The sequence below is a fragment of the Sus scrofa genome, chromosome 9, assembly GCF_054392235.1.
Source record: "Sus scrofa isolate SSC_HxYL_T2T_F1_AM1 chromosome 9, Sscrofa_HxYL_maternal_Yorkshire_Landrace_v2.0, whole genome shotgun sequence".
In the NCBI taxonomy this organism is placed as follows: domain Eukaryota; kingdom Metazoa; phylum Chordata; class Mammalia; order Artiodactyla; family Suidae; genus Sus; species Sus scrofa.
In genome coordinates, this window is record NC_139391.1 from 69,209,995 (window position 1) to 69,237,919 (window position 27,925).

Sequence of the window (27,925 nt, forward strand, 5' to 3'; positions counted from 1 at the left end):
TAACGTGGGTAGTCTTTAAGACTGATACCTGATTCCCAGGAGACTTTCTGGGTGGACTTTTGTCTTTTTAGGGCCGCACTCAAGGGATATGGAAGTTCCCAGGCTAGGGGTTGAAGCAGAGCTGCAGCTGCCAGCCTACGCCACAACCACAGCAGTGCAGGATCTGAGTCACATATGCGACCTATACCACAGCTCACGGCAATGCCTGATCCTTAACCCACTGATTGAGGCCAGGGATCAGACCCCACGTCTTCATGGATACTAGTTGGGTTCTTAACCTGCAGAGCCACAACGGGAACTCCAGTGGACTCATGTTAATATTAGAGCATAATTTGTACTCATTAGTAGTTACTGAATACAGAAAAATTGGCTAATGGTAGAGAAATTCTGTTTTTGTCATTTTAGGAGAAGAACCTTTAGTAAGATTGAGTCTAACCGAGAGACTGGGGAAACGAAAATTTTCAGTAGGTGAGACAAGTTTTATGCCTATTCTTTGTTTTCTGCTTGTTTGTACGTTATGATATCTCCTCCAAAATTCTCTTTATTCAAATGCCCTATCAATATTGATATTGACTCCCTTTATTCCTGGCTGAAAGTATGTATAAAATTTCTTTGTTTTTCACATGTGCATTATATTCTTACTGAAGTCATACAAATTTATAGTGTAATGATTTAATTAGATTATGTGTAACTCTTTAAAAGTACTACATTTTAAAAAAGAGTAAATAATATCTCAGTTTCTATTGCTAAATTGAATTTCAGTGTTTAGAGGGGAAAAAAGTATCCAGTTAATATAAATTCAGTCCTTGAATTTATTAAGCTATTTTATATGTACGGAAGTATTTTACCATGTAATTGAATTGTTGTATACCTACTCATGTGTGTGGTTGTTTTTTGTTTTTGTTATGTTTTGTTTTGTTTTGTTTTTTGGTCTTTTTGCTATTTCTTTGGGCCGCTCCCGCGGCATGTGAAAGTTCCCAGGCTAGGGGTCCAATCGGAGCTGTAGCCACTGGCCTACAACAGAGCCACAGCAACGCAGGATCCGAGCCGCGTCTGCAGCCTACACTACAGCGCACGGCAACGCTGGTTCATCAACCCACTGAGCAAGGGCGGGGACCGAACCCGCAACCTCATGGTTCCTAGTCAGATTCGTTAACCACTGCGCCACGACGGGAACTCCTCGTGTGTTTTTTGTTGTTTGTTTGTCTCTTTAGGGCTGCACTCACAGCAAATGGAAGTTCCCAGTCTAGGGGTCAGATCAAAGCTGTAGCCACTGGCCTACACCACAGCCACAACACTGCCAGATCTGAGCCGAGTCTGTGATCTACACCACATTTCAACACCAACGCCAGATTCTTAGCCCACCAAGCGATGCCAGGGATCGAACCTGCATCCTCATGGATACTAGTCAGATTCGCTTCCACTGAGCCATGATGGGAACTCCTACTCTAGGGTGTTTGTTTCAAAAGAATTATTTTGAAAATCTTATCTGACTTCAGAGGTTCCTTCATACTCTTTTAAAATGTGGTTACAAATGTGAAATCTTAACCTGTTTTGTGTTTTCTTTTGTAGCATTATCACTGCCTAGGAAATTTTAGGTTAAAAAAAGGTAGAAATCTATTTTAAAACAGCACATGTGTAAACTTTGTGATTTGGGGTATATTGTAAATAAGAGAGAGAAAAAGATATTCTGTGTCTGGTCTTGCAAGTTTTTAATGGGACCCTGCTAAGATTACATCTTCAGTCAAACTATCCAAACAATAATTTTTAAAAACTTGTGACATAAACTTACATTGACCAGTGTAATGTAATGAACCACTAATCAGGAAACTTGGTTCAGGTCCTGTCTCTATCACTAATCGGTGACTTAAATAAGTAAGATATAGCATCTTTCATAACCTTAGATTTCTTATCTGGAATTGAAGAAAGGGGCTTTTTGGCCTTTGGAGTCTTCATGTCACAGGAAAATTTTAAATTTTAATGGTTTTTTTGGTCCTCCTAATCATCCCAGTTGTATTTAACCACAGATCTACCTGGAATTCAGCAGTTGGCCAGTTAAGTTTTTTTGTGTGCATGAAGATTTTTATTTCCACATTATTTCTAATTCTGAATCTCAGCTTTGATCAGGGCTATAACCCTCTGTTTGTAGTTTTAGTTATTTGGTAAATGTTAATTTGTGCATTCGAATTTTTTTTTCCCCTTTCTTAACCTCTTTTTTCTGGGACATTTTTATTCCTTCTTTAACATCGAGTTATAGTTAGTGAATGAATATATCATATAAATGCAGAAAACTTACAGAATTATTCTACATTTTTTTTTTTTTTTTTTAAGGGCCACACCCTCAGCCTGTGGAGGTTCCCAGGCTAAGGGTCAAATCAGAGCTGCAGCCACTGGCCTACGCCACAGCCACAGCCACTGTAACACCAGATCCTTAACCCACTGAGCCAGGCCAGGGATCGAACCTTCGTCCTCATGGATGCTAGTCAGATTCGTTTCTGCAGAGCCATGACAGGCACTCCTATGTAGTCTGTTTTTGCTTGTATTTCTTGACCTTACTAAAGATTGAACTGACCTCTTAAAGTATATTCCTTCTGTTTGTAGGTGGTGACAGTGATCCTCCATTGAAACGTAGCCTTGCACAAAGGCTAGGGAAGAAAGTTGAAGCTCCAGAAATTAACACTGACAAAACACCAAAGAAAGGTACTTGTGTTCTAATACATCTTTTTGTATCTATTTTATTATTCATTCAACAAACATTTGAATGTTTACTCTGCTGGATTTTAGGTAGACAATGTTGGATAAAGTAAATGCCATCACAGTCCTCAGGAGCTTATAATATAATGGCAGATAGGAATACCTAACATACATTGTGATGAATTCTGTGACAGAGAAAGTACACAATATTGTGGGAGCACGGTGGAAGGGCACCTAATCTTAGCATCTGTCAGGGGAAGGTTCCCAGAGGAAATGATATTAAAGCTTAGACATGAAAGGTGATTTAGGTATTAGCCAGGTAAAGTTGAAGGGCCAGAGGCTGTGTACTAGGCAGAGAAAACACATGCAAAGGCTGAGAGCTCAAGGGATTCACTGTGGTTAAAACGTAGAATTGGGATGAAGAGCATAATGCCTGGAGTGGAAGAAGGGATTGATTATTTAGAGCCGTGTTACTTTGGGCTTATGCTAAAATAGTAGCAAACCATTGAAGGTTACCAACAAGGATCAAAGGTACTCAAAGATTTGCATTTTGGAACCATCACCCCACCTAAAATATGGAGGGAACAAGTGTGCTATGTAAAAATGAGTTAAATCGAGGAAAGAAGAGTTAGTGGCATATATTTAGTGTTCTAGAAGTCGATATGAAGAGATGTAGACTAATTTGAGAGATATTTGGGGGTTAGAATGACTTTGTAATTGAACTTTTATTTATAGAAAGAAGAAAAGGGGTGATTTTTTTTTCCTTGCACTACTTGCAGTGGTATTAATTACCACTGTTATTTTCCTTTTTGTTTTTAGTTTTAACTTCTTTTGAAGATAAGAAATTTCTTTCTACCTTTCTTCTACCCTAAGAGGCTTAGATGAGTAGACATTCTCTTTTGGGTTTTTTTTTTTTTTTATATTCTCAGAACAAACAGAAGTTACTTTTTTTCTTTGCAACTAAATTTTCTTTCTCTTTGCCTGTCAATCATATTGAAGACTCTCATAACTAAAGAGCATATTTCAAATGGATTTAGGGGGAAAAAAAACATTTTGATGCCAATAAGATTTTAGAATGTTCGACAATAACAAATTATTTCCCTAAATTCAGTAGTTTTTGCTTTTCAGATGTAAAGAGGAGAATTTTTTTTTTTTAAGCTTTCCAGAGTGCACTAGAGAAACCATGATTCTCATAGGCCTATCTGTATTGTGAAGAAAAATTATAAGACCTGAAGAGATTTGAAAAAAGCTTCTGCATTGGAAAACAATCATAAGCCTAATTTGTGAGCTTTGAAAAAGATTTTTGACCTATAAAAAGCCTCTGTTCAACTTTTGGTTTTTGAAATCTTTTTTTTTTTCCTTTTAAACAGTTCAAGTTTCCAAGTCTCTGAAGGAGCGATTAGGTGTGTCAGCTGGTCCAGACAGTGAGGGGGCGACAGGTAGGAAACCTTAACGCTGGTTTCTGATGGCATTTCTTGGGGAAAGAATCTGTTTTTTCCAATTTACCTTTTGTGTTAGGTTGGGGCCTGTGTTTTTTCTTTTTTGTGGGTTGGTTTGTTTTTTAAGTAATTGATTTCCTGCTGGTATGAATTCTTTTTGTAGTTAAAAATGGCACAATGAGGGAGTTCCCGTCGTGGCGCAGTGGTTAACGAATCTGACTAGGAACCATGAGGTTGCGGGTTCGGTCCCTGCCCTTGCTCAGTGGGTTGATGAACCAGCATTGCCATGAGCTGTGATGTAGGTCGCAGACCACACTCGGATCCTGCGTTGCTGTGGCTCTGGCGTAGGCCAGTGGCTACAGCTCCGATTCGACCCCTAGCCTGGGAACCTCCATATGCCGCGGGAGTGGCCCAAAGAAATAGCAAAAAAAGACAAAAAAAAAAAAATGGCACAATGAGTGGTTTTGGTTGATTGGTTGGTTGTTTGCACCCACAACGTGTGGAAGTTCCTGGGCCAGGATCAAACTCAAGCCACAGCAGCGACCTGAACCGTAGCAGTGACAGAGCTGTATCTTTAACCTGCTGTGCCACAAGAGAACTGCACCTGCTGTGCCACAAGAGAACTATGTAAATGAATTGTTTATCGTAGCATTAGTAACAGGAAATCAGAAATGACCTAAATATCCAACAAAAAGGAATAAAATTAACATAGTATGTACTAAATTCCTGTCATGAAAAGTCATGCTCTGAACAATAATGGTATGGGAAACTTCTCCCATTGTATTGAATGAAGAAAAGTTATAAAGGAACAGACAGACATTCCTTTTGACTTAGGGCAACATAGGAACTTTTTTTTTTTTTTTTTTTCTTTTTATGGCCACACCTGCAGCATATGGAAGTTTCTGGGCTCTAGGGGTCCCATTGGAGCTGCAGCTGCTGGTCTGTGCCATAGCCAGGCCAGATTCAAGTTCCATCTGCGACCTACACTGCAGCTTGTGGCAATGCTGGGTCCTTAACCTACTGAATGAGGCCAGGGGTTGAACCTGCATCATCATGGTTACTAGTCAGGTTCCACAACTGGAACTGGAACTCCATAGCCTGTGCTTTTTTTTTTTTTTTCCTTTTTTTTTTTTTTTTTAAGGGCTACTCCCATGGCACATGGAGGTTCCCATGCTAGGGATCGAATCAGAGCTGTGGCTATGTGGAGCCCCAGCAATGCCAGTTCCAAGTCGTGTCTGCAGCCTACACCACAGCTCACGGCAATGCAGGATCCTTAACCCACTAAGCAAGGCCAGGGATCGAACTCGCAACTTCATGGTTCCTAGTTGGATTCATTAACCACTGTGCAACGATGGGAACTCCAATGCTTTTTTTTTTTTTTTTTTTTTAAGATGGTTTTATTGGGAGTTCCCATCATGGTGCAGTGGAAACAAATCCGACTAGGAACCATGAGGTTGCGGGTGCAATCCCTGACCTTGCTCAGTGGGTTAAGGATCTGGTGTTGCCGTGAGCTGTGGTATAGGTTGCAGGTGCGGCTTGCATCTGGTGTTGCTGTGGCTCTGGTGTAGGCCAGAGACTACAGCTCTGACTATACCCCTAGCCTGGGAACCTGCACGTGCCTCGGGTGTGACCCTAAAAAGACAAAAAGACAAAAAAATAATAACAATAATAAAATATAGTTTCATTTACTGTATTTATTTATTTTTTTTTTTTTGTCTTTTTGCTGTTTCTTGGGCCACTCCCTCGGCATATGGAGGTTCCCAGGCTAGGGGTCTAATCGGAGCTGCAGCTGCCAGCCTATACCAGAGCCACAACAACGCGGGATCCGAGCTGCGTCTGCGACCTACACCACAGCTCACGGCAATGCCAGATTGTTAACCCACTGAGCAAGGGCAGGGATCAAACCCGCAACCTCATGGTTCCTAGTCGGATTCGTTAACCACTGCGCCACGACAGGAACTCCAGTTTTATTTACTTTAATATTTATTTCTTTTTTTGGCCGCAGCATGCAGGGTTTCCTAGGCCAGGGATCAAACCTGCACCACAACAGCAATGCGTGCTGTAGCAGTGACAGTGCCAGATCCTTAATCAACTGAGCCACAAGGGAAGTCCTCATTTCTCCTTTTGTATAACCTAATTTCAGGCATCTCTGGAGTTTCTAATTTGAATCTTTTATTTATATATTTACTTACTTTGTCCACACCTGTGGCATGTGGAAGTTCCTGGGCCAGGGATCAAATCCAAACCATAGCTGTGACCTGCTCCATAGCTGCGGCAGTGCTGGATCCTTAACCTACTGAGCCACCAAGGAACTCCCATTATTTTGTCTTCTTCATTGCTTCTCTTCATTTTGATGTTGCTTTTTCATAGCTGTAAGTACCTGGCCTAAGTTTCTTCTGTGATTCTAAAGGTCTTTTTCCCAAGTAGTCCTCTCTCCTGGCTGAGAGACCTGTCTGCCTAAATAGAGAGAGTGCACTAAAAGGCAGCTTGTGTTGGTTGCAGGCTGGAAGACTGAGGGCTCATATGATTGCTACAGTAGGAAAGACCTTATTTACTCTTAAGAGTGTAACCAGCTTCATTTTGTAGCTTTGCTTTTTTACTTCTCTTCCTCACCACTCATTTTTCTACTTGGCATTTGTGAAAGCCTGAAATTTGCATGCTCTAATTCTCTCCAGCCCAGCATCCTCATATAATTCTGCTCCTTTCCCTGGAAGATTCTCCTCTTTTTAGGGATCATTTTTCAAGAGGAGGTCATGACTGGCCCAAGTGTTCTTCCCACTGTTGATTTTTATGCTTGCTTGGCAGTTTTTCTTTGCCTGTTTTGAGAAGAACAGATCTCACTCCTGCAGTTACACCTATTCTTTTTCTATGTTTTTATAATTCCAGACATCGGCTTTCTATCTCAGAAATATATCAAGATTTATATTCTGCCAGTGGCATCTTTGTTTTCCATTGCTGTTGTGGATTTATTCTACTTTTAATGTCTTCTCTATTGTTTTGATAACATTTTGTAGTATAGGGAAACAGGGACCTTGTCACCATTCACATACTTTCCTTAAGGCGGTAATTTTGAGATCAGACTGCCATCTTGAAATGAAAGAATTTTATTTTAAAAACCTAAGAAAATCAGTAAGTAAGTACTTCCTGTGTAACAGGTACTCTACTAAAATAACTAAATATAGTCACTGTTCTGGTGGCGAATCTATCTAGTATGATTGAAAATGCAGGAGTTCCCGTCGTGGTGCAGGAGTTCCCGTCGTGGCGCAGTGGTTAACGAATCCGACTAGGAACCATGAGGTTGCGGGTTCGGTCCCTGCCCTTGCTCAGTGGGTTAACGATCCGGCGTTGCCGTGAGCTGTGGTGTAGGCTGCAGACGCGGCTCGGATCCTGCGTTGCTGTGGCTCTGGCGTAGGCCGGTGGCTACAGCTCCGATTCAACCCCTAGCCTGGGAACCTCCATATGCCGCGGGAGCGGCCCAAGAAATGGCAACAACAACAACAACAACAACAAAAGACAAAAAAAAAAGAAAATGCAGGCAGTTACAGTACTGTGTAATCAGTGCTGTGACCAAAGAAAAAGACTAGACTGGAGAGTGTCAGCTTCTAAACTGAACTCATTTTCAACTAATTAGGTAGGAGAAATGAGCCTGGTAGGAACCTGTAGAAGGGACAGCATATTCAAAGATTCAGAAGGGGCAACAGAATGTGATGTGGTTAAGGTTGTAAAAGGATATTTTTCTTTTGTTTTTGATAGTTATTAAAAAGTTATGTAGTGATTAAATATGTTTATGTATAATCTCCAAGTAATATTTTTCTCACATCACTTCATTATTTCTTTCTTTGGGCCCTTCAGTAACGAGGATAGGCATGTCTGTCAAGTGTGGAATTTGCTGTAGTTTAAACAAATACAGAATGATTAATGTATCATTAAATATTACTCTTCAGTGGCATGCCCATCTCTGGGCCTTTCCCACTTTTCTTCTGTCTTGTCACCTGATAGCTCCTTTTCATCCTTCAAATATCACTTAAATGTTACTTAATCTGAAAAGCTTCCCTTAACCAATTCCTAGACAAAGATTGATGTTCTCACTGTATGCTCCTATATGAATAACATGGGTTTGAACTGTGTAGATCCACTTACACAAGGATTTTTTTCAGTAAGTACATACTATAGTACTACGCAGTCCATGATTGGTTGAATCTGCAGATGCAGTACCATGGATATGGAGCCCAGCTGTAAAGTTATATATGCAAATTTTCAACTGCATGGGGAGGTTGGTGTCCCATCTCACACACACACACCTGCAGGCACACACGCACACAAATTTTTCAGAAGTCAGCTGTGATTGCTTTATCAAAGGTGTTATCATTACTATACTTTGTTGTTGCTTAATTGGTTTCTCTGTGTTAGACTGCAGGCTACTTGTGGGTAGAGTTTGCATTTTGCTTACTTCTATATTTCTAGCATAGTGTCTAGCACATGTTTATATCTATGAGCAAATAGAAGAATTAATTTATTACTCTTACTGGTTAAGATTTATGATGACAAGCTTCTCCAGCTGGTAAATGGCTTTCAGATTCCTCAAGAAGTAGCTTCTGAATAGATAGCCAAATCAGTAATTTTTACGTCCTAAGATTAGGTTTTCCCATGAGGTCCACTATCTAAGATTGAGGTTGAAACTGATCTACTATTGATCATTTTAATTGTCTGCCCAGATGATACCACTCTTATGGACTGTCTTGATCCAAGAATAGAGAGGGCGTAGATCATTAAGAGATGAACTCCAAGTACAGTCATTTGTTTTTCCCCCCTTAAAAACAGAGAGAGTTACTAAAGTTGGTGAGATCCGTGTGAAGACGTTAGAAGAAATTCTTCTTGAGAGAGCCAGTCAAAAACGTGGAGAATTGCAAACTAAACTCAAGACAGAAGGACCTTCAAAAGTTGACGATTCTACTTCAGGAACAAGAACCTCTTCCACTATCCGAATCAAAACATTCTCTGAGGTCCTGGCTGAAAAGAAACACCGACAGCAGGAAGCAGAGAGACAAAAAAGCAAAAAGGATGTAACGTGCATCAAGCTAAAGACTGATAATGACACTAAAAAAACAGTGGTTTTGCCACCTGTAGTAGCCAGCAGAGGACAATCAGAGGAACCTGCAGGTAGAGCAAAGTCTATGCAGGAGGTGCATATCAAGACCCTGGAGGAAATTAAAATGGAGAAGGCACTGAGGGTGCAGCAGAGCTCTGAGAGCAGCACCAGCTCCCAGCCTCAGCCTGAGGCCACCCCAGGGGCTAGACGATTTCTCCGGATCACTAAAAAAACAGGTAACAAAAGAACTTGATCTCAGTACCACTTGAAGGACTGTATTCCACAGGGCAATTTATAGGAATTCTCTGAGAAATTGTCTTTACTCATGTAACTTTGAAAACCACTAGATTAAAAGAAGTTAAGCTGCCCTCCTTACAGCAGCACTATATAGATCTTTGATGTTTTAAGGCACGTTTTGAATTTGTATGAGGACTATAAAACACTTTATCTGCAATTTTATTTGTCCCTCATTACTTTTATTAAGAAAATTTTATCTTCATCTGTCATGAAGTTTCAGCGTGAATGAAATTACTTCCCTAATGATATGTTTAATGTGAATCTAGGTATACAAGAAGAAAAGAAACTTCAAGAAGAAAATGAAGTTGCTTCTCAGAGTGGTGTGACAAGAACAGAGGCTAAAGAAGTGAGTTTCTTTAGAATCATTTTAAAATTAGTCTTGCCCGTGGCAAGCAAAAGCTAGATAAATAGTAAATATGCTTTTTAGTTTTAGTTTATTTATAAGTTTCTATTTATCATGTCACTAATATAGCAGGTAAACAGTCTCTTACTATGCTTACAGTTTTCTCTTAGAGTGTTAATGTATGTCAGTGTTTTCTGCCCTTTTGCAGTTGTTCTTAATTGGTCATTAATTTTTTTTTTCTTTTTTGGCCACCCCATGGCACGTGGACTTCCCGGGATCAGATCCAAGCTGCAGTGTGACCTATGCAGTAATACTGGATCTTTAATGCACTGTGCCAGGCTGGGGATGGAACCTGTGTCCTGGCACTGCAGAGATGCCACCGATCCCATTGCACCCATCAGGAATTCCTGCCACTAATATTTTTTAAACTAAGTTTTTTTCTGCCTTTGAGAGTAATGCCGCTCATTGTTTAAAAGTTGGGAATTTCTTTTTTTTCTTTTTTTTTTTTTTTTTGTCTTTTTAGGCCTGTACCTGAGGCATATGGAGGTTCCCAGGCTAGGGGTCGAATTGGAGCTGTAGCTGCTGGCCTACACCATAGCCACAACAATGCCGAATCTGAGCTGCATCTGCAACCTACACCACAGCTCATGGTAATGCCAGATCCTTAACCCACTGAGCAAGGCCAGGGATCAAACCTGTGTCCTCATGGATACTCGTCAGATTCATTTCCACTGAGCCATGACAGGAACTCTGGGAATTTCCATTCCTTAAGAAGAATGAGGAGTTCCCATCATGGCTCAGTGGTTAATGAACCTGACCAGTAACCATGAGGTTTCGGGTTCGATCCCTGGCCTCACTCCAACGATCCAGCGTTGCCTTTAGCTGTGATATAGTTGGCAGACGCGGCTTCCGCATTGCTGGGGCTGTGGTATGGGCCAGCAGCTACAGCTCCCATTCGATCCCTAGCCTGGAAACCTCCATATGCTGTGGGTGCAGCCCTAGAAAGACAAAAGACAAAAAAAAAAAAAAAGGAACCCTATAATTCCACCACCTAAATGTAACTACCATTAGTTTTGTTCATGCATTTCTTTCAAGTCTTTTTTTATATGTGTATATGAACTTGTTCATTGTTTAGCTCATGTTTTGAACATAATTGAGAACTCCACAATGTGTCATTTTTCAGCATTTAACTTTACAACATTAATTAAATTCTTAAAGACGGTTGCTTTTACTGGGCACATAATGTTCTGGACATTTGTTTTGTTTTGTTTTACACAATTAAGATAATGCACACCTTGTACATAAATCTTCGTGCAAACGTCTGATTAGGAAGTATTTGTATTAGACTTAGAATTTGGGTTTTTGTTGTTCCATGCACCTTTAATGTTTTCATCTTAAGCTTGGTGTTTTCTATTTAATTCAAGTAAAAAGCAAAAGCTCTTGTGTTCTAGATCATGTGAAACTGTTCAACTTAGCTGTTAGCCTGGTAACTTATAGAAAATTATTATCATACAGGTTTTGAAAGGTACGAGATTTCAATTTTGTCGCTTAAATTTATCCATAGGCTTCAGATGAGACCACAGGAGTTGGCATCACTAAAATTCAAGTCAAGAGATGTGAGACAGGGAGAGAAAAGCATGTGCAGAAACTGCCAGACCGAAGCACCTTACAGAAGGAAAAATCAGTTTTAACACCCCTTCGGGGAGATTTAGACTCTGGCAATACCCAATTAGCAGAGAAACCAGTGCTCGCCACTGTGCCAGGCACCACACGGCACCTGACTAAGAGGCTTCCCACAAAGTCATCTCAGAAGGCAGAGGTAGAAACCTCAGGGATTGGGGACTCAATGTTGAATGTGAAATGTGCAGCACAGGCCTTGGATAAAAGGGGTAAAGGTGAGTGTTTTCTAGTGCATCTTGCTAGAATTTCAAAATTAACAAGTTTCAGTGACTGGCAGTAATTGGGTTGAATATTATTTGCCTTGTAATACTGGTCATGCTGGTAGATAATAATATTTCTGATAATTCTATTTTTAAAAATGGACTGGATGAATTCGTTTCTCAGAATTGAAATTGGAAGTTCTCTCCGTGGCTCAGTGGTTAGCGAATCTGACCAGGAACCATGAGGTTGCCATGAGGTTGCGGGTTTGATCCCTGGCCTTGCTCAGTGGGTTAAGGATCCAGCATTGCCGTGAGCTGTGGTGTAGATCGCAGATGTGGCTCGGATTTGGTTTTGCTGTGGCTCTGGCGTAGGCTGGTGGCTGCAGCTCCCATTAGACCCCTAGCCTGGGAACCTCCATATGCCACGGGTGCGGCCCTGGAAATAGACTCCCCCAAAAAAGAAAGAATTTAAAATTGCTGTTTATAATGCTTTGTCTAACATTTTCCATGGTGCATTTTCCTCTGGTTTTGAAGAACACCAGGGAAGCAAAGTAGCAAATTTGAGAACCACTGAAAGGATTTGAGTGTGTGTCTATGTGTATGTATGTGTACATAGCCACATGTAGTGTAAATTGCTGGTGGATCATTTTCAGTCTGGTTTTCTTGTTTGGTTTTTTAATTATTTGTGGTATTTCTATTGATGTGAGGGAATTTCGATATTTGAGTAATATTCTCCATGTAAAAAAGGATTATTCTAGCCATTCATCAGATATTTTCTGTCCCTTGTAGCTAAACCTAAAGTGAATGTGAAACCATCTGTAGTTAAAGTTGTCTCATCACCCAAATTGGCCCCCAAACGCAAGGCAGCAGAGGTCCACCCTGCTGTCATTGCAGCTGTGAAGCCACTCAGTTCCAGCACTGTCCTGCAGGAAAGCCCAGCCAAAAAAGCAGCAGTGGTAAGAAGTTGATCCACTTCAGTGGTGCTTTAGTCTATGTAGTAGGAAAACAGGGAAAATTCTCTTGTTAGCTCACTATTATGTGTAATATTTTTTTGTCGTTTTCTAAGCATTTTACTTGCTTAGATTGTTACTGTGTATTTACAAGCTTAGACATTTGTAGAGTTGGAAGGATGAGATTTTCTTTTTTTAAAGGCTAATTAAGACTGTATTTTGCTTATTTTAAAAATATTTTGCTTATTTATATACTCAACCTTTGAATTGTTTATTCTTAGATTCCAAGGCTTAAAGAATGATAGCCAGGATTCTGAGAAGGCAGCAAAAGAAAATGAATATGCTCAGATTAAAAAGTCTGACTCTCCCACTGAGTTATCTTACTCTTTCTTTTGTAGGCTGTGGTCCCACTTCTCTCTGAGGACAAATCAGTCCCTGTGCCTGAGACAGAAAAACCTAGAGACAGGTAATACCTTGAAATTCTTATACCAAACTCAGGCCACCATTATTGATGTTCTCTAGGGAATAGCAGTGCTAAACAATTTGAAACATTTACAGTTTAGCCACATCTAAATAAATCTGCTAAACTTCAAATTAATTCCAAGAAAACATATTTGGGGTTGCTGTTCTCTTCTTATGCTGTTGTTTATATTTTGCTTGTATTAAAGTTTTTAAACATTTGTCTGAATTCTCTTTTAAAGGATGAAAGTGCTTTGTCCCAGAACAGTAAAACAATTCTTTATATGTGTCCTTAGAAACAACTCTTGGTTAAGATTCTGTGTACATGAGACTAGGTGGTCCAGCCAGTCGTTGGCAAGGGGCAGTTATCTAATAATCTTTTGGGTTTTTTCCTTTACAGTTTTGTGCTGCCTCCAACTCACTCCTCTTCAGATCTCTCCCCACCAGAAGCATCTGGCCCATCCTCATCCCAGATGACTACAAAAACTCGCCGACTCAGCTCTACTTCAACAGGAAAGCCCCCACTCTCTATGGAGGATGATTTTGAGAAACTAATATGGGAGATTTCAGGAGGCAAACTAGAAGCTGAGATTGACCTGGATCCTGGGAAGGATGAAGATGACCTTCTGCTTGAGCTATCAGAAATGATTGATAGCTGAAGGCGGTAGTAGAACATTTAAAGCAAACAGAAAAACAAAACAAAAAAAAAAAAACTCGCCAAAAAACTGTTTCAAAAATAGTTTCATCTATTGTAACATTTATCCAAAATGATCATTTCCTTAGTCTAGAATTTGCCCCAAATCAGAAGTATACCTCTGAATTATCCATGTGTGTCCTGGATTCCTTGGGGTCAGATTTTTTAAAGTCCCTTGATAATCATTTTGTCCATTCGATGCCATTGTTTAGCATCTTTGAGAAAGAAGTTCTGTCTTACCCTCTCTCCACAGAAAGACTGAGTGGGAGACCCAAGCAAAAGGGTACAAGAGAACTTAGTGACTCCTTGAGGTGTTTGTCAGTTTTGACTTTTTTCCCTTTTGTTATATTATTTCTTTTATGTATTGTCTTAATGAACCTGTTGTTACCTGAGTTTGAAAAGGATGAAGACAGCTGCTACCATTAAGGACCAAATTTCATGCTACCACTGAACAACAACAACAACAAAATCCACTCAGTCTGTGTTAAATTGTATGTCTTTTTAAAGGTATTTGGAGATTCCACTAAGCTTTTAGAGACAGCTGAGCAGCTCAGGAAACCTGTAATCTGGACATAACTTTTTGGACCTGATTTTCATGCTTCTGCTGCTCTGCAAGCCTCTGAAGAGCAATAGCTAATTTATTATTACTGTAACTTTTTAAGGCTTTAAAGTGCCTCAGGGGTCCTCTGAAACTAATTTTCTATTTCTGGGATTCCCTGGATTCTTAATAAGAGATGGTGACATAATGATTATAGGAATTTTTTTTTTTAGGAAGAAAGTTGTCCCTTCTTCAGTACTTGCCTCTTACTAGCATTGAGTTGTCACAGGGATAAAAATTGGTTAATTTTTTATTTCTAACTCCCAGCAGGCTCCTCTTGCCCAGTATTTATTTGATTCCCTTTAACTACCAGAGGGGAGGGGGGAATGAACTCATTCAAGCTGCCATTATTTATCTATGGACTGCAGCAGTACACTGAATTGTACTGCAGCAGGGATTATTGAGATGCTCTGGGGGTGTATTGTATACCTTCCAGCTTTCTTTATTTCCTAATTGAATTTTCTTTTCTTGATGTTGGTCTCCTTCATATCACCTCAAGGTTTAGATTTGTGAAGGAACAAATTTGATGGGGATAATAGTCTTGAAAGGAGATAATATTGTATATAATCAGAAGGAAGAGGAAAGAAGGACTTGTCGACTTTGGTATTTTGCTGTTAGGTGGCCAGTTTTATTTCTCATGGGGAAATCTGACCCACCTGTCATGTTGGCTCCTAAGGAACTGCTGTTGTAAGCGGCTCATCAAGAGTTGAACTTCATGTAGCCTTGTTGGGAATATGGAAAAGGAAGAAAGCCACAGGACTGCCCATTCAGTCTTGGGAGGATCTGGATGATTCTACACAAGCAAAAATGACTTGAAATTTATGTATAGACACTTCTCTATCAATCCATCTGAATGTTGTCTAATAGCCCTTCTCCAAAGCAGGGGTGGAATGTTTTGGTTTCACCGCAGATTTTCTACTCATTTCATTTGGAATCAGCTTGTAGATTCCTGGTCCCTTTTGTATATAACCTTTATTCTTTTGCTTTTTTAAAAATAATTTTGTTTCATATTTAAAGTCCTGTATTAGTCAATGATTCATGTTCAGCATTATTTGAACCATTTGCCATTACAGAAAGAGAAATGCTTATTTGTGTTTTAAATAAAAACCGATATAGCAAAGTCTTGATGTTGTGAGTTAAAGAGTTGTATGTCACTTCAGCCTCAGTAGAGGCCCAGGTAGAATATTGTTGGCCTTTTGTGTAGCCGATCCAATTTCACAGATACTGTATGGCGTTAGAAACTATATAGAGGGACATATTGCCATAACCCACAAGTATGCTGTTTTAGCTGCATATGCTTTAGGTAAAAATAAATATATATGAAATTTTTTTTTTCTAACACTGGTACTTAGCCATTATCACTATAACTCAAGACTTTTTTCTGTCTTTTTAGGGCCACACCCGCAGCATATGGAGGTTCCCAGGCTAGGGGTCCAGTTGGAGCTGCAGGTTGCCAGCCTACACCACGGCCACAGCAATGCAGGATCTGAGCCACATCTGCAACCCACACCACGGCTCACGGCAATATCGGATCCTTAACCCACTGAGCGAGGCCAGGGATCGAACCAGTACCCTCACGGATGCTAGGTAGGTTCGTTAACCGCTGAGCCACGACGGGAACTCCTCATTCCTTATTACTTTTTTCTAAAAGAGAAGTTTCAGAAATGATCTTAGATGGCTCGAACAGTTTAGAATTTTCAAGCATGAAGGCTTATAAAACTTAATTCAGCAAAGTCCTTTTTTTTTTTTTCAGTAGTGTGCCAATTTTTGGTTATGCGAATACATGTAAGTTTGTTAGCTACCAAAGAACATAGATTTTTCCAAATAGTCTGAAAGTCCCCAATAAATTGAATCAATTTTTCACAAAAAGCAAAACAGATTATGCATTGTTTTGAATGATTATGTTTTTCAGTTTTAACAGGAAGAGGGCACAAATGTTGCAGATCTTGGCCATAGCTAGAAATTTCAAGATAATTTGCAACTATGTTTTTTTCAAAATAGATGATCCTTTAAAATTCTGACATTAACCTCAAACTCCAGTGGATTCTCTCTCATGTGGCCAGAACATACTTTCATCTCAGCTGATCTTTGAAACCACCATAGATATAACATTGCTGTTTAATAATTGACAGATTCAGAAATAAAGCTTGTTCTCTGTCAAAGTTCTGTGATCCTTTTCTAAAATCATGGTTTCTGGAGTTCCCGTCGTGGTGCAGTGATTAACGAATCCTGACTAGGAACCATGAGGTTGCGGGTTCGGTCCCCGCCCTTGCTCAGTGGGTTAACAATCCGGTGTTGCCGTGAGCTGTGGTGTAGGTTGCAGACGCGGCTCGAATCCTGCGTTGCTGTGGCTCTGGCGTAGGCCAGTGGCTACAGCTCCGATTTGACCCCTAGCCTGGGAACCTCCATATGCTGCGGGAGCGGCCCAAGAAATAGCAACAACAACAACAAAAGACAAAAAAAAAAAAAAAAAAAAACTTTTTTCTTAAATCTGAGCCTTGAAAGCTGCTCATTAAATCTGGACGTTTACACAACCTACACAACTTTCTGCATTAATAATTTATTTTCCAAACTCTGCTTTCTGCAATTTGAATTTTCAAAACAATGTTAAGGGCATGAACACAAAGAAAATACATTTTCTTAACATTGTACAATAAAATGGACAGAACATAAGCAATGGCCCTAAATAAGCAGCACTCCAGAATTTATAAAAGTCACAAAATTTACTGAGTGTGCCTAAATTACTTAGGTTTGTTTGGATTTAACTGTGAAGATGTTGCAGAGTCCAAGTCTATGGTGATGAGCAAAAAGCAGTGGATTAAAATTTGGTATTGCCTGTTTCTGGGCTTTTAGGTCTTTAGGTTCTGTGACTGGTTTGTCTTCAGATAGGAGTAAAGCAACAGCTTGTTACTTAAGATTCAGATGAGAATGCAGAGGAGGTAAGATGCTCAAATAAAAGACTAAAAAAAGACTTGTTTGTTGAATAGATAACATTTAAGAGAGAATTGGAAAGGAGGAAGAGAAGAAACTTGAAGGGAAAGGAGAAGCAAAATGGAAGGAGCCTTTCCTGGTAGGTATATATGGTTAATAAGGTATATAAGGTTAATATATGGTTACATGGGTTGAGACGTCAAAGAGAGTAGTCAAGAAAGCTGTGGAGTTCCCATTGTGGCACAGTGGAAAGGAATCTAACTAGTTAGTATCCATGAGATTGCAGCTTTGATCCCTGCCTTCGCTCAGTGGGTTAAGGATTAGGCATTGCCATGAGCTGTGGTGTAGGTTGCAGAGGCAGCTTGGATCTTGCGTTGCAGTGGCTGTGATGTAGGCCTGCAGCTGTTACCTCTGATTGGACCCCTGGCCTGGGAACTTCCATATGCTGTGGGTGTGGCCCTAAAAAACAAAAAATAATAATAGTAATTTTAAGGGAAAAGTAACAGGAGTGAAGCAGTGCAAGTATTACTGGATGATGCTATCCATTGAGGGAACAGATGAGAAATCAATAAATTCAAGACTGGTCAGGGAAGATTTCCTTGAGGTATTTGATCTGGAGTTTTGTGTAGCTTAGCAAAAGAGATGATTCAAGGAGTTCCCGCTCTGGCGCAGTGGCTTAATCCAACTACAGTGGCATGGGTTGCTGTGGAGACTCGGGTTCAATCCCTGGCCCAGTGCGGTGGGTTAAAAGAATCTGGGGTTTCCACAGCTGTGGCATAGGTCACAGCTGTGGCTCAGATTCAAACCTTAGCCTGGGAGCTTGCAAACAGCCAAATTGAGCAGGTAAGTTTTGTTCTTAGTGAGCTTTGACCATCAGTTGTATCTGCCTCTTCCACCACTGACCCTTCATGCTCTACACTAGCAAAACTACTAGCTACATAATTTTATCATTGATCTCTCTTTAATTAATCCCTTTGCCTTTGTTAATGCTGCCTTCTACCTAGGTCTCTTTTCTCCTCTTTTCTTTGGCTAACTCCTACATGTTCTATGACTTCCAGGTTACCTCTCCTAATACCCCCTTCTCCCTCTTCCCAAACTGGGGTTCAGTGCCTGTCTGCTAGACAAATACTCTTTGTTTACCCTCATTGTTATAAAGTTGTTTACCTGGGGAGTTCCCATCATGGCGCAGTGGAAACGAATCCGACTAGGAACCATGAAGTTTTGGGTTTGATCCCTGGCCTCACGCAGTGGGATAAGGATCCCACGTTGCCGTGAGCTGTGGTGTAGGTCACAGATTCGGCTCCAATCTGACATTGCTGTGGCTGTGGTGTAGGCCGGCAACTGTAGCTCCAATTAGACTCCTAGCCTGGGACCCTCCATATGCCACAGCTCTAAAAAAGACAAAAAAAAAAAAAAAAAAAAAAAAAAGTTCTTGGACCATTTTAAGGGCTGTTTAATCTTTCCTAGACTGCCCCTGTCTCTTCCTAACCCTATTCTCCCTCACTCCACCCCTCGCCCCATTCTTTGGCATGCTGCTTCTTTCTTTTCTTTTTTGGCCCTCTTGTGATATGTGGAGCTCCTAGGCCAGAGATCAGATCCGAGATGCAGTGATGCAATTGCCACAGTTACAGTGGGTCCTTAACCCACTGTGCCAGGTCAGGGATCAAACCTGTGTCCTAGCGCTCCAGAGATGTTGCCAATCCTGTTGCACCACAGTGGGAACTCCTGGTGTGCTTCTAAATAATCACAGCCATCCAAAAAGTCATGAGGCTTCTGGTTGAGATGGAAGAAACTTAAAAGCTGAGAGGAAGGATGTTCTTCAATATTCAGAAGGCCTGGAGCCGACTCCCTTTTCTCAGTGTGTGTTTCTTTGAACCAGAGATTGCAGGTACCTTGGGAATATCATGAAAATCTCAAATTTTACAAGAACATTATGGTTAGTTGGAACAAGAAAAGGGAAAACAAATTTTTCAGGACTTTCCACTATCTAATAAATTCGTTGAATTGGTGATACATTCATTCACAAGTTTCAAAATTCAAAATGTATATAAGGGTATACAGTAAAAAATCCTCCCTCCTACTCCTGTCCCAGCTCTCCTCCAAAGCCAATCTTATCAGTTTCTCAGGTATTCTAGTGATATTTTAGGCATATATAAGCACAAATACACTTTTATATGATATCAGGTGTAATACATATGATATCCTGCACCTTGCTTTTTTATTATATTTATTATCACAATTTTAAATTATGAATTAAAATTTTGTAACAAATCCTGTTTCACCTATACCCATACCAACAATCCATCCCCTATTCTGGCCCAGGACTGGAGCTAGGGTGAGGCAAGCAAAGTGCCTGGCATAATTTAAGGAAGTCCTCACTCTTGGGGTTATACTTGCATATTTGAGTGTGACTCATTAGATTTTGCTCCTTAGACTTGCCCTGAGATCCAGCTCTGCTGGCTCCTCTAAATTATTTTGAAGTAAATCTCAGGGATATCATAGCTTGATTTTTCTCTTACTGTATATTGGATATCATTTCATATCAAGACACCATGAACTTCTTCAACTTTTATTCTAGTTGCATAGTATTACACTATGTGAACATGCCATAATTGAGCTGGTTTCTGTTGATAGACATTTAGGTTGTTTTTGCCATCTTGGTATTTTAAACAGTGCTGTAATGATTACCTCACATGTATAAGTTCATCTGTAGGATTAAATACCTAGAAGTAGAGTTTAATAATCCACATTACCAACCCCTTTTTGATCTTTGCCAATCCAATGAGGGAAAACAATTTATTGTAATTTAGTTTCCATTTCTCTTATAACAAGTGAAGTCGAACATGTTTTCATCTGTTTGAAGATCATTTACATTTCCTTTGCTATACTGATTGTTCACATCCATTGCCAATTTTTACTTGGGTCTTTGTGTCAGATTAAAAGTGGATGCAAAAATAAATAAATAAATAAAAGTGGCTGCATGGGAGTTCCCCTCATGGCTCAGTGGAAACAAATCCTACTGGTATCCATGAGGACACAGGTTCGATCCCTGGCCTCACTCAGTGGGTTAAGGATCCAGCGTTACCGGGAGCTGTGGTGTAGGTCACAGACGAGGCTCTGATCCAGCAGCTGTGGTGTAGGCCGGCAGCTGTGACTTTGAGTCCACCCCTAGTCTGGGAATTTCCATATGCCCCGGGCGCGGCCTTAAAAAAGCAAAAAAAAAAAAAAAAAAAAAAAAAAAATTGGGGCCTACACAGCAGATCACCACAACGTGGGATCCTTAACCCACTGAGCAAGGCCAGGAATCAAACCTGCGTCCTCATGGATACTAGTCCGGTTTATTACAATGGGAACTCCCCATAGCATCCGGCTTTTGAATTCAGATCGTGGCTCAAAGTGTCAGATATGAGAGCTCTGAGTTTGGGCTTCTTGCTGCCCTACCCTGTCCACCACAACAGTGCCATCAAGCCTAATTTCCAGGGAAATAGGCCTTAGAAAAAGGCACTAAATTAACTCACTTCACAGACAAAGGTGCCAAACAGGACGTTTGGGCTCTTAAAGCAGAGTCAGAAAATGAAGACACGGTGGCGCCACTTCATCAGCCGCCCCTCCCGGCAGCCGCCAACGCGCAACCGAAGCCGCTCTGCGCCTCCTTCCACCACACTCCAGGTGGCGCTGTTGGACCAACCCATGTTCCAAAACGCCATCGACTCAGTTTGGCCTCCCCCGGATGCTATAGAGCACAGAGATAAGCGGGAACCGTGTGGCTAGAGAGGTATTTCCCTGGAGCCGCCCAGGTCACCGCGCGAGCACCGAGCATTTCCGCTTCCGGCTCCTTATTCCGGAAGTTGCATTTCGAAGTAGTGTGGCCTTTGTGAGGTTCCACCATGGCGTACCGTGGCCAGGGCCAGAAAGTGCAGAAGGTGATGGTGCAGCCCATCGTATCCTACTCGGGATGTGAAAACTAGGAGGTTCGGACCAGGAAATGGGGGGCGAAGGAACAGAAAGAGCAGGCCAGAGGGAGCGGAGTGCAGCACCTCATCCCATGAGCCTCCGGGGCGCTCGAGACTGGTAGAAAGCGCGGGTAGTTGAAGAGTCGGTGATGAGTGGGAGGTGGGCTTGGGCGGACCCCTGCGGTGGGAAAGACAGAAATGGTGGGGGTGTGCGGATGGAAGACAATCTTAATTATGTACTGAGTGACGGCGGGAGTTAGCGGCGTCTGGCAAAAGGAAGATGTTGGTGCTGAAGAGACTGCAGGAGAGTATGGGGTGGAAGGGGTCGTTTACAATATCTGGGAGCTCTAAGTGTGTGCCTAATTGGGCACTTTTCGTTGCATAGGCACAGACTTCGAGTTCAGAAAACAAAAGTGAGGCGGGGGTAGAATTGACCAGTTTCAGGGGGTAGAGTCTGTGAATGTATGAAATTTTTCCTTAACCACTGGTGCAGAACCTCATCTTCAGATACTTGCAAAATGTAAGTTGTTTATTGTTAATTGTTTCATAATTACTTTTTAAGTTAAGGGTGAATTTATTTTGCTGTTTGTGTTATCTTGTCTGTTCACTGTTCTAAAGTTAAAAGTAGATGAAACTGGAGATTGGAAGGGTATTTGAGGGGAAGGAGTGCAGGGAAAGCTCTAATGTGATAAAATTGTGTGTAGCCATGCCAAGTCCAAGCATGCAAAGAGTTGTGTTGTCTTTACTTTGCAAGACCAGTATTACTTATTTCAAAAAGTTGTAGGCACAGCCAATAATTATTGGCTCAGGTGACAGTGGTATCCTGGTATTGCTACTTTTGTTTTTAGTGATCATGGCCAGAACATTGGGACCTTTAACCCTTCCCACTAGGATGAAACACTGGAAGAAAATTGAGTCAGCTTTAAACCAAATGGTGTGTTTTGTACTGGGGGTGAGGGGTGGGGAAGGGGGATGGAGGGACACACCCTTATGTATTGAAAAGACACTAAAAAAGAAAGATGGGAGGGATAAGTTCAGAGGATTCAGTGGAAACTTCTTTTCCTTTGGGGTTATTTTTAGTACTTGGAATTTGACTTGGCACTGCAGAGTGTTTAAATTATCTCAAAGAAATGTGGTTGCTGTTGACAAATTTTAGTGCGGCAACACAATGGAAAAATAGCCATTGTAATTTTTAATCACCAGAATCAAGGGTCCCTCTCCTGGTGATTAGGTATGAGAGGTGGAAAACCGAGAACTTACAGAAAGCTGCCTTGGAACTGGATTTTGCTATAGCAGATAAGAAACATCTTTGTGCAGTCCTATCGCAAGTTTTCACTCTAAATGTGTAGAGCCCAGAGGCAGTAGAAATATGATTGAGTACCAAAACAGGACAGTTATTAACAACTCTGTCCCGATATAGCATTTATTAAGTTAGAATGTTTCTTGTTAAGTAACTAGTCTTGGCTTTGCTATGTTACCGTTTTTCTGGGAGCTGTATTTGTCTATTGTTTGTCCAAAGTGGTGGATTTTGTTTACTTATTTCTTAACATTAGGATTTTTATGATTATTTCAGAGATCACGGATTCAGGTGTGGCTTTATGAGCAAGTGAATATGCGGATAGAGGGCTGTATCATTGTGAGTATCCAGGATATTTTAATTTTTTAATTAAACTTTATTTATTTATTTATTTATTTTTGTCTTTTCTAAAGCTGCACCCGAGGCATATGGAGGTTCCCAGGCAGCTATGGGTCTAATTGGAGCTGTAGCCGTTGGCCTACACCACAGCTCACAGCAACGCCAGATCCTTAACCCTCTAAGCGAGGCCAGGGATCGAACCTGCAACTCATGGTTCCTAGTCGGATTCATTAACCACTGCGCCAGGACTGGAACCCCTAGTATTTTTTTTATCTTAGTTCATTTTATTATTAATTTTAATTGTAATCAATTGTTATTTCCCTAATGCATATTTTTTTCCTACTGTACAGCATGGTGACCCAGTTACACATACATGTATAAGTACCCAGGATTTTTTTTATCTCAGAGCGGTATCTCTTAGAAAAAGATTTTACAAAAGATGGCCTGCAGAGCAATGTACAAAAAGTCAAAGACCCAACCCAAGGAAAGTTCTTCAGGGCCCACCATCCTTGCCTCATTTTTCTGCTTGATAGGGATTGAGTAATTCGTAAAACAGAGGGAAAATTAACTTTTAAAAGTTATTTAAACAACAATAATAGTCTTTAAAGGAGTGCTCAAGAGAAATAAAATTTGAGGGGGTGAGGATTAATGGAGTATTAGTACTGGGTTAGGTGTTACCTGAATCAAGTTAGATGGGGTTTGTTAAGTAAGACATTCAGGATGGTAGAACGATCTAAATAACGTTTTGTTTTGTTTTCCCTAAATGGTGTTTTAAAGAAAGATAAAATATGGTTGTAGGTATTACATGAGGACTCTGGTCTTTCCTTTAGACAGTGTAGATCCATCAGTAATCTCTCCCTTCCCTGTTTATTAGTTGAGAAACAAGCATGGTGGTTAGTGGTGATGGCATCCTGAGGGAACATGGGAAGAGTGGTGGCAGTAGAAGGTAATTCATACATGTACACACATTCTTGATCAGGTTATGAAAGATAGATAAAATGGCTCTTTGGCATAATTAATGAAATCTTAAGTCCAAAAGGTTACTAAATTTGAAGTACATTTTGTCTTTCTTTGTTATCTAAAAAGAGGCTTAGGATGAGGAGGTGGTGTTTCAACTGAAAGATCAATGGAAAGGTGAATTTCTGAAGTTTCATTTCTTTTTTTTTTTTTTTTTTTTGCCATTTCTTGGGCCACTTCCGCAGCATATGGAGGGTCCCAGGCTAGGGGTCAAATCAGAGCTGTAGCCGCCAGCCTACGCCAGAGCCCCAGCAACTTGGGATCCTAGCTGCGTCTGCGACCAACACCACAGCCCACGGCAACGCCGGATCCCTAACCCACTGAGCAAGGCCAGGGATCGAACCCGCAACCTCATGGTTCTTAGTCGGGTTTGTTAACCACTGAGCCACGATGGAAACTCCTGAACTTTCATTTCTGATCGTATATTGGCATATTCATTTAGAATGGTTTGGTTACGATCTCATGAGATGACAATTGGCTTATTTTTCCAGGGTTTTGATGAGTATATGAACCTCGTATTAGATGATGCAGAAGAGATTCATTCTAAAACAAAGTCAAGAAAACAACTGGGTAAGAATATAGCTGGCCTTAAAAGAATTGTAGAAATTTGTATTTACTTGCAGTATTGAGTAGGTTTTGACCCATTTCATGTTTAGATATAGTTGGCATTTGAGAAGTTATTATTTGTGAGATTAGTACACTCTTTTCTTCCTTTTTTTTTTTTTTTTTTTTTAGGGCCTCACCCACAGCCTATGGAGGTTCCCAGGCTAGGGGTCGAATTGGAGCTGTGACTGCTGGCCTACTCTCCAGCCACAGCAACGCAGGATCCGAGCCAGTCTGCAGCTTGCACCACAGCTCACGGCAACACTGGATCCCCAGCCGACTGAGCGAGGCCAGGGAACGAAGCTGCGTCCTCATGGCTGCTAATCACATTCGTTAACTGTTGAGCCATGACAGGAACTCCCAGGATTAGTACACTCTTGAAATCATCCTTTGTCACTTGTTCCTCACCCCACTCCATTTCTGCTTCTGTCTCTCCACTCAGCTCTCACCAAGGTCACCAAAGGCTAATGGTATTAAATATAATGGTCCTCATTTTATGGAGCTCCACATAGTATTTGGCTCTCTGATACTAGTCAGGTTTTCATTTTTTCTTGCTAGTTATTCCTTTTTCAGACTTTTGTATACTCATTCTTTGGGACTCAGCCATTAAATGTTTGAGTTGCTCTAGGCTTGGTTCTAGGTTCCTCTGTCACTCATTATTTTCCTAAGCACTCAAGACCATACCTTCAATTATATGTTGACTTCCAAATTTATCTGTATACTTCTAGGCCTCTCTGAGACTACTCAGCATTTCTACTTGGATGTCTCACGCGCTCCTCAAAGTTAGCATATCAGAAATCAGACTCAATTCTATTTTAGTGTTCCTTGCCGTACTGAATGGCACCAGTTTCTATTCAGCTTACTGACTAACTCATCACAGCTTCCTCAGTCATCTCCAGTTTGCTGTGCAGACTCCAGTCATCTTTTTACTTATTTATTTTTAAATTTTTTTGTCTTTTTAGGGCCACACCTGCTGCATATGGAGGTTCCCAGGCTAGGGGTTGAATCGCAGCTACAGCTGCTGGCCTACACCGCTGCCACAGCAACACGGGATCCAAGGTGCTTTTGCGACCTACACCACAGTTCATGGCAACATGGGATCCTTAACCTGCTAAGCGAGGCCAGGGATTGAACCTGTGTCCTCATGGATACTAGTTAGATTTGTTTCCACTGAGCTACTTAAAACATAAGTCTGAACTTGTCATTCATTTGCTTGAAATCCTTCAGTGGCTTCCTGTTGCTCATAGGCTAAGAAAATCTTTAATGTAGTTTTCAAGGTCTTTCATGATCTGACCTTATCTCCCTCTCCTAGTTTCGTATCACTCTCTGCTTCATTTTCTGAGCCTTATCCACAGTTCTTTCAATTCTTGAAATCTGTGCGTTTGTCCCACCATAAATCTTTGTGTATGTTGTTCCTTATGTCTTTAAGACTCAGATCAAATATCCCTTCCTGCCAGGATTTGATTTTGCTTTGCTTTGAGTTGGGGATTGAGGGAGTGTGTGCCGTGCTGAATCTGTAGTAAAACACTCATTGGTGGGATTATTAATGTCTCTCCCACAGAACCACATGCTCCATAAGTGCCTGGGTCCTGCCCTTTTTTTCGCTCTAATATACTCTCGCCACATAGTAGAAATTTTTTAAAATATTTGAAACAGTGAAGGCAGTTTCTCAACCCAGTTAACAGTGGTTCTTTAGGGTTCATGCATGCCTTCATCAAGACAAACCAAATCATTTCTATTAAAATTCCATTAACTTGAGCTTTATTTAGGCATTTTATCTTTAATTGTCCAGTGCACTAATTCACAGCTCCTGGTATTTTTATCAATGGTGGATTTCAGATGTCTTTCTTTTCCAGACCCTGAAGATTTTCTTGAGCCTATACTGGCTATGTGGAAAATAGATTCTGGGAATTCCTATTGTGGCTCAGCAGGTTAAGAATCCAGTGTAGCTCCATGAAGGTGTGGGTTCGATCCCTGGCCCCACTCAGTGGGTTAAGGATCTGGGGTTGCTGCAAATTTTGGCATAGGTTGCAGATGCAGCTCAGATCTGGTATGGGCCAGCAGCTACAGCTCCTATTTAACCCCAAGCCCAGGAACACCTATATTCCTCAGGTGTAACCCCAAAAAGAAAAAAAGAAAGTAGATTCTGAGAAGTTGTAAATGTTTTGCTATACTTTTTCCTGCTTGGGCTATTTTTGGTAAGCCTGAATTTTTCAAATTTAAATATGTCTTACCAGGAAGGGCAAGCTACCCTTACTGACATTATTTATAAATTGTTTGCAAAGTGTTGATTTTCCTTGGTAAGAACAGATTAATATTATCTGTTGTAGAAGCCTAGGAAAGTGAAACAATTGCTATTGTTGTTGATTAGCATTTCTCAAACTGTTTTTCTGAACACCAGTGTTTCTGAATATTTTATAGAAATTTCTCAGGAAAAAAGTATTCTCTACTCAAAATAAGTTTAGAAAATGTTAGGTTAAACTTATATACCTTTTTAATTACAGGATGAAATCTTTATTATTAAGAGTTTAGAGTCAGGGTATAGTATGTTACATTTCCTAAAACTCATTTCTTAACTTCTGCAAATTCAGAGCATTAGGAAATGTTGCGCTAGACCTATTCAGTTGACTTAGTCTACAGAAACTGTACTCTTCATAAAGTAACATCTCTCTACCTTCATTAGGTTATTGTTGAAAAAGTATACATGCTCTTATATGCACAGCCTTTCAATATGTGGATTATGTGGATATTGGAAAATGTCGAACACCTTCCCAAGAGAGAAAGAAAGCATTTTCAGTCACTCAAGAACATCTGAAATTCTGAGGTTAAAATGTGATTGGTTACACAGTTGTCCGGGTGGTTAATAGTTTTTTTTGTTTTTGTTTTTTTTTTAATATTACAGGTCGGATCATGCTAAAAGGAGATAACATTACTCTGCTCCAAAGTGTCTCCAACTGAAGTGAGAAGTTGTTGAGAAGGCAGTATGGGGTTTTTGCTCAAAAGGTGTCCTTTGCTCAACAGGTGTCCTTTGTTGAGAGGGCAGTTCTGAAATATATTCATATTGTTTTGATGGTCCTTTGTTATTATGAGATAAAAATAAATGCTTTCCTGGTGTTTTTATTAAAAAATTTACATTGTTTTCTTCTGCTCAGCTGTAGAGCTTATACAATGGCACCATTAGCTGTGGGTATTTATTTATTTATTTGTCTTTTAGGGCCGCACCAACAGCATATGGAGGTACCCAAGCTAGGGGTCAAATCGGAGCTACAGCTGCCGACCTACACAGCAGCTCACAGCAACGCCAGATCCTTAACCCACTGATCGAGGCCAGGAATCAAACCT

General features: G+C 40.6%; 2 protein-coding genes across 37 annotated transcripts in view; both read left to right on the forward strand.

Annotated features, from left to right (window-relative positions):
• ZC3H11A (zinc finger CCCH-type containing 11A) overlaps positions 1-15,563 on the forward strand; it is a 35,797-nt gene extending 20,234 nt beyond the window's left edge. For all 35 annotated transcript variants that reach the window (XM_013989542.3, XM_084976817.1, XM_084976826.1 and 32 more), the window contains 9 exons: positions 406-468; positions 2,602-2,700; positions 4,065-4,133; positions 8,955-9,458; positions 9,786-9,865; positions 11,427-11,757; positions 12,532-12,698; positions 13,091-13,158; positions 13,552-15,563. In XM_013989542.3, the coding sequence (XP_013844996.1) occupies positions 406-468; positions 2,602-2,700; positions 4,065-4,133; positions 8,955-9,458; positions 9,786-9,865; positions 11,427-11,757; positions 12,532-12,698; positions 13,091-13,158; positions 13,552-13,810 (1,640 nt within the window). In that variant the 3' untranslated portion in view covers positions 13,811-15,563. The remainder of the gene's footprint in view (positions 1-405; positions 469-2,601; positions 2,701-4,064; positions 4,134-8,954; positions 9,459-9,785; positions 9,866-11,426; positions 11,758-12,531; positions 12,699-13,090; positions 13,159-13,551) is intronic.
• Positions 15,564-21,241: 5,678 nt separating this feature from the next.
• SNRPE (small nuclear ribonucleoprotein polypeptide E) lies at positions 21,242-27,711 on the forward strand. 2 transcript variants are annotated; one of them, NM_001097465.1, is given in 5 exon segments: positions 21,242-21,315; positions 21,821-21,847; positions 22,901-22,963; positions 24,472-24,550; positions 27,486-27,704. In NM_001097465.1, coding segments are annotated over 5 exon segments (279 nt in total). In that variant the 5' UTR covers positions 21,242-21,261; the 3' UTR covers positions 27,542-27,704.
• Positions 27,712-27,925: the final 214 nt, after the last annotated feature.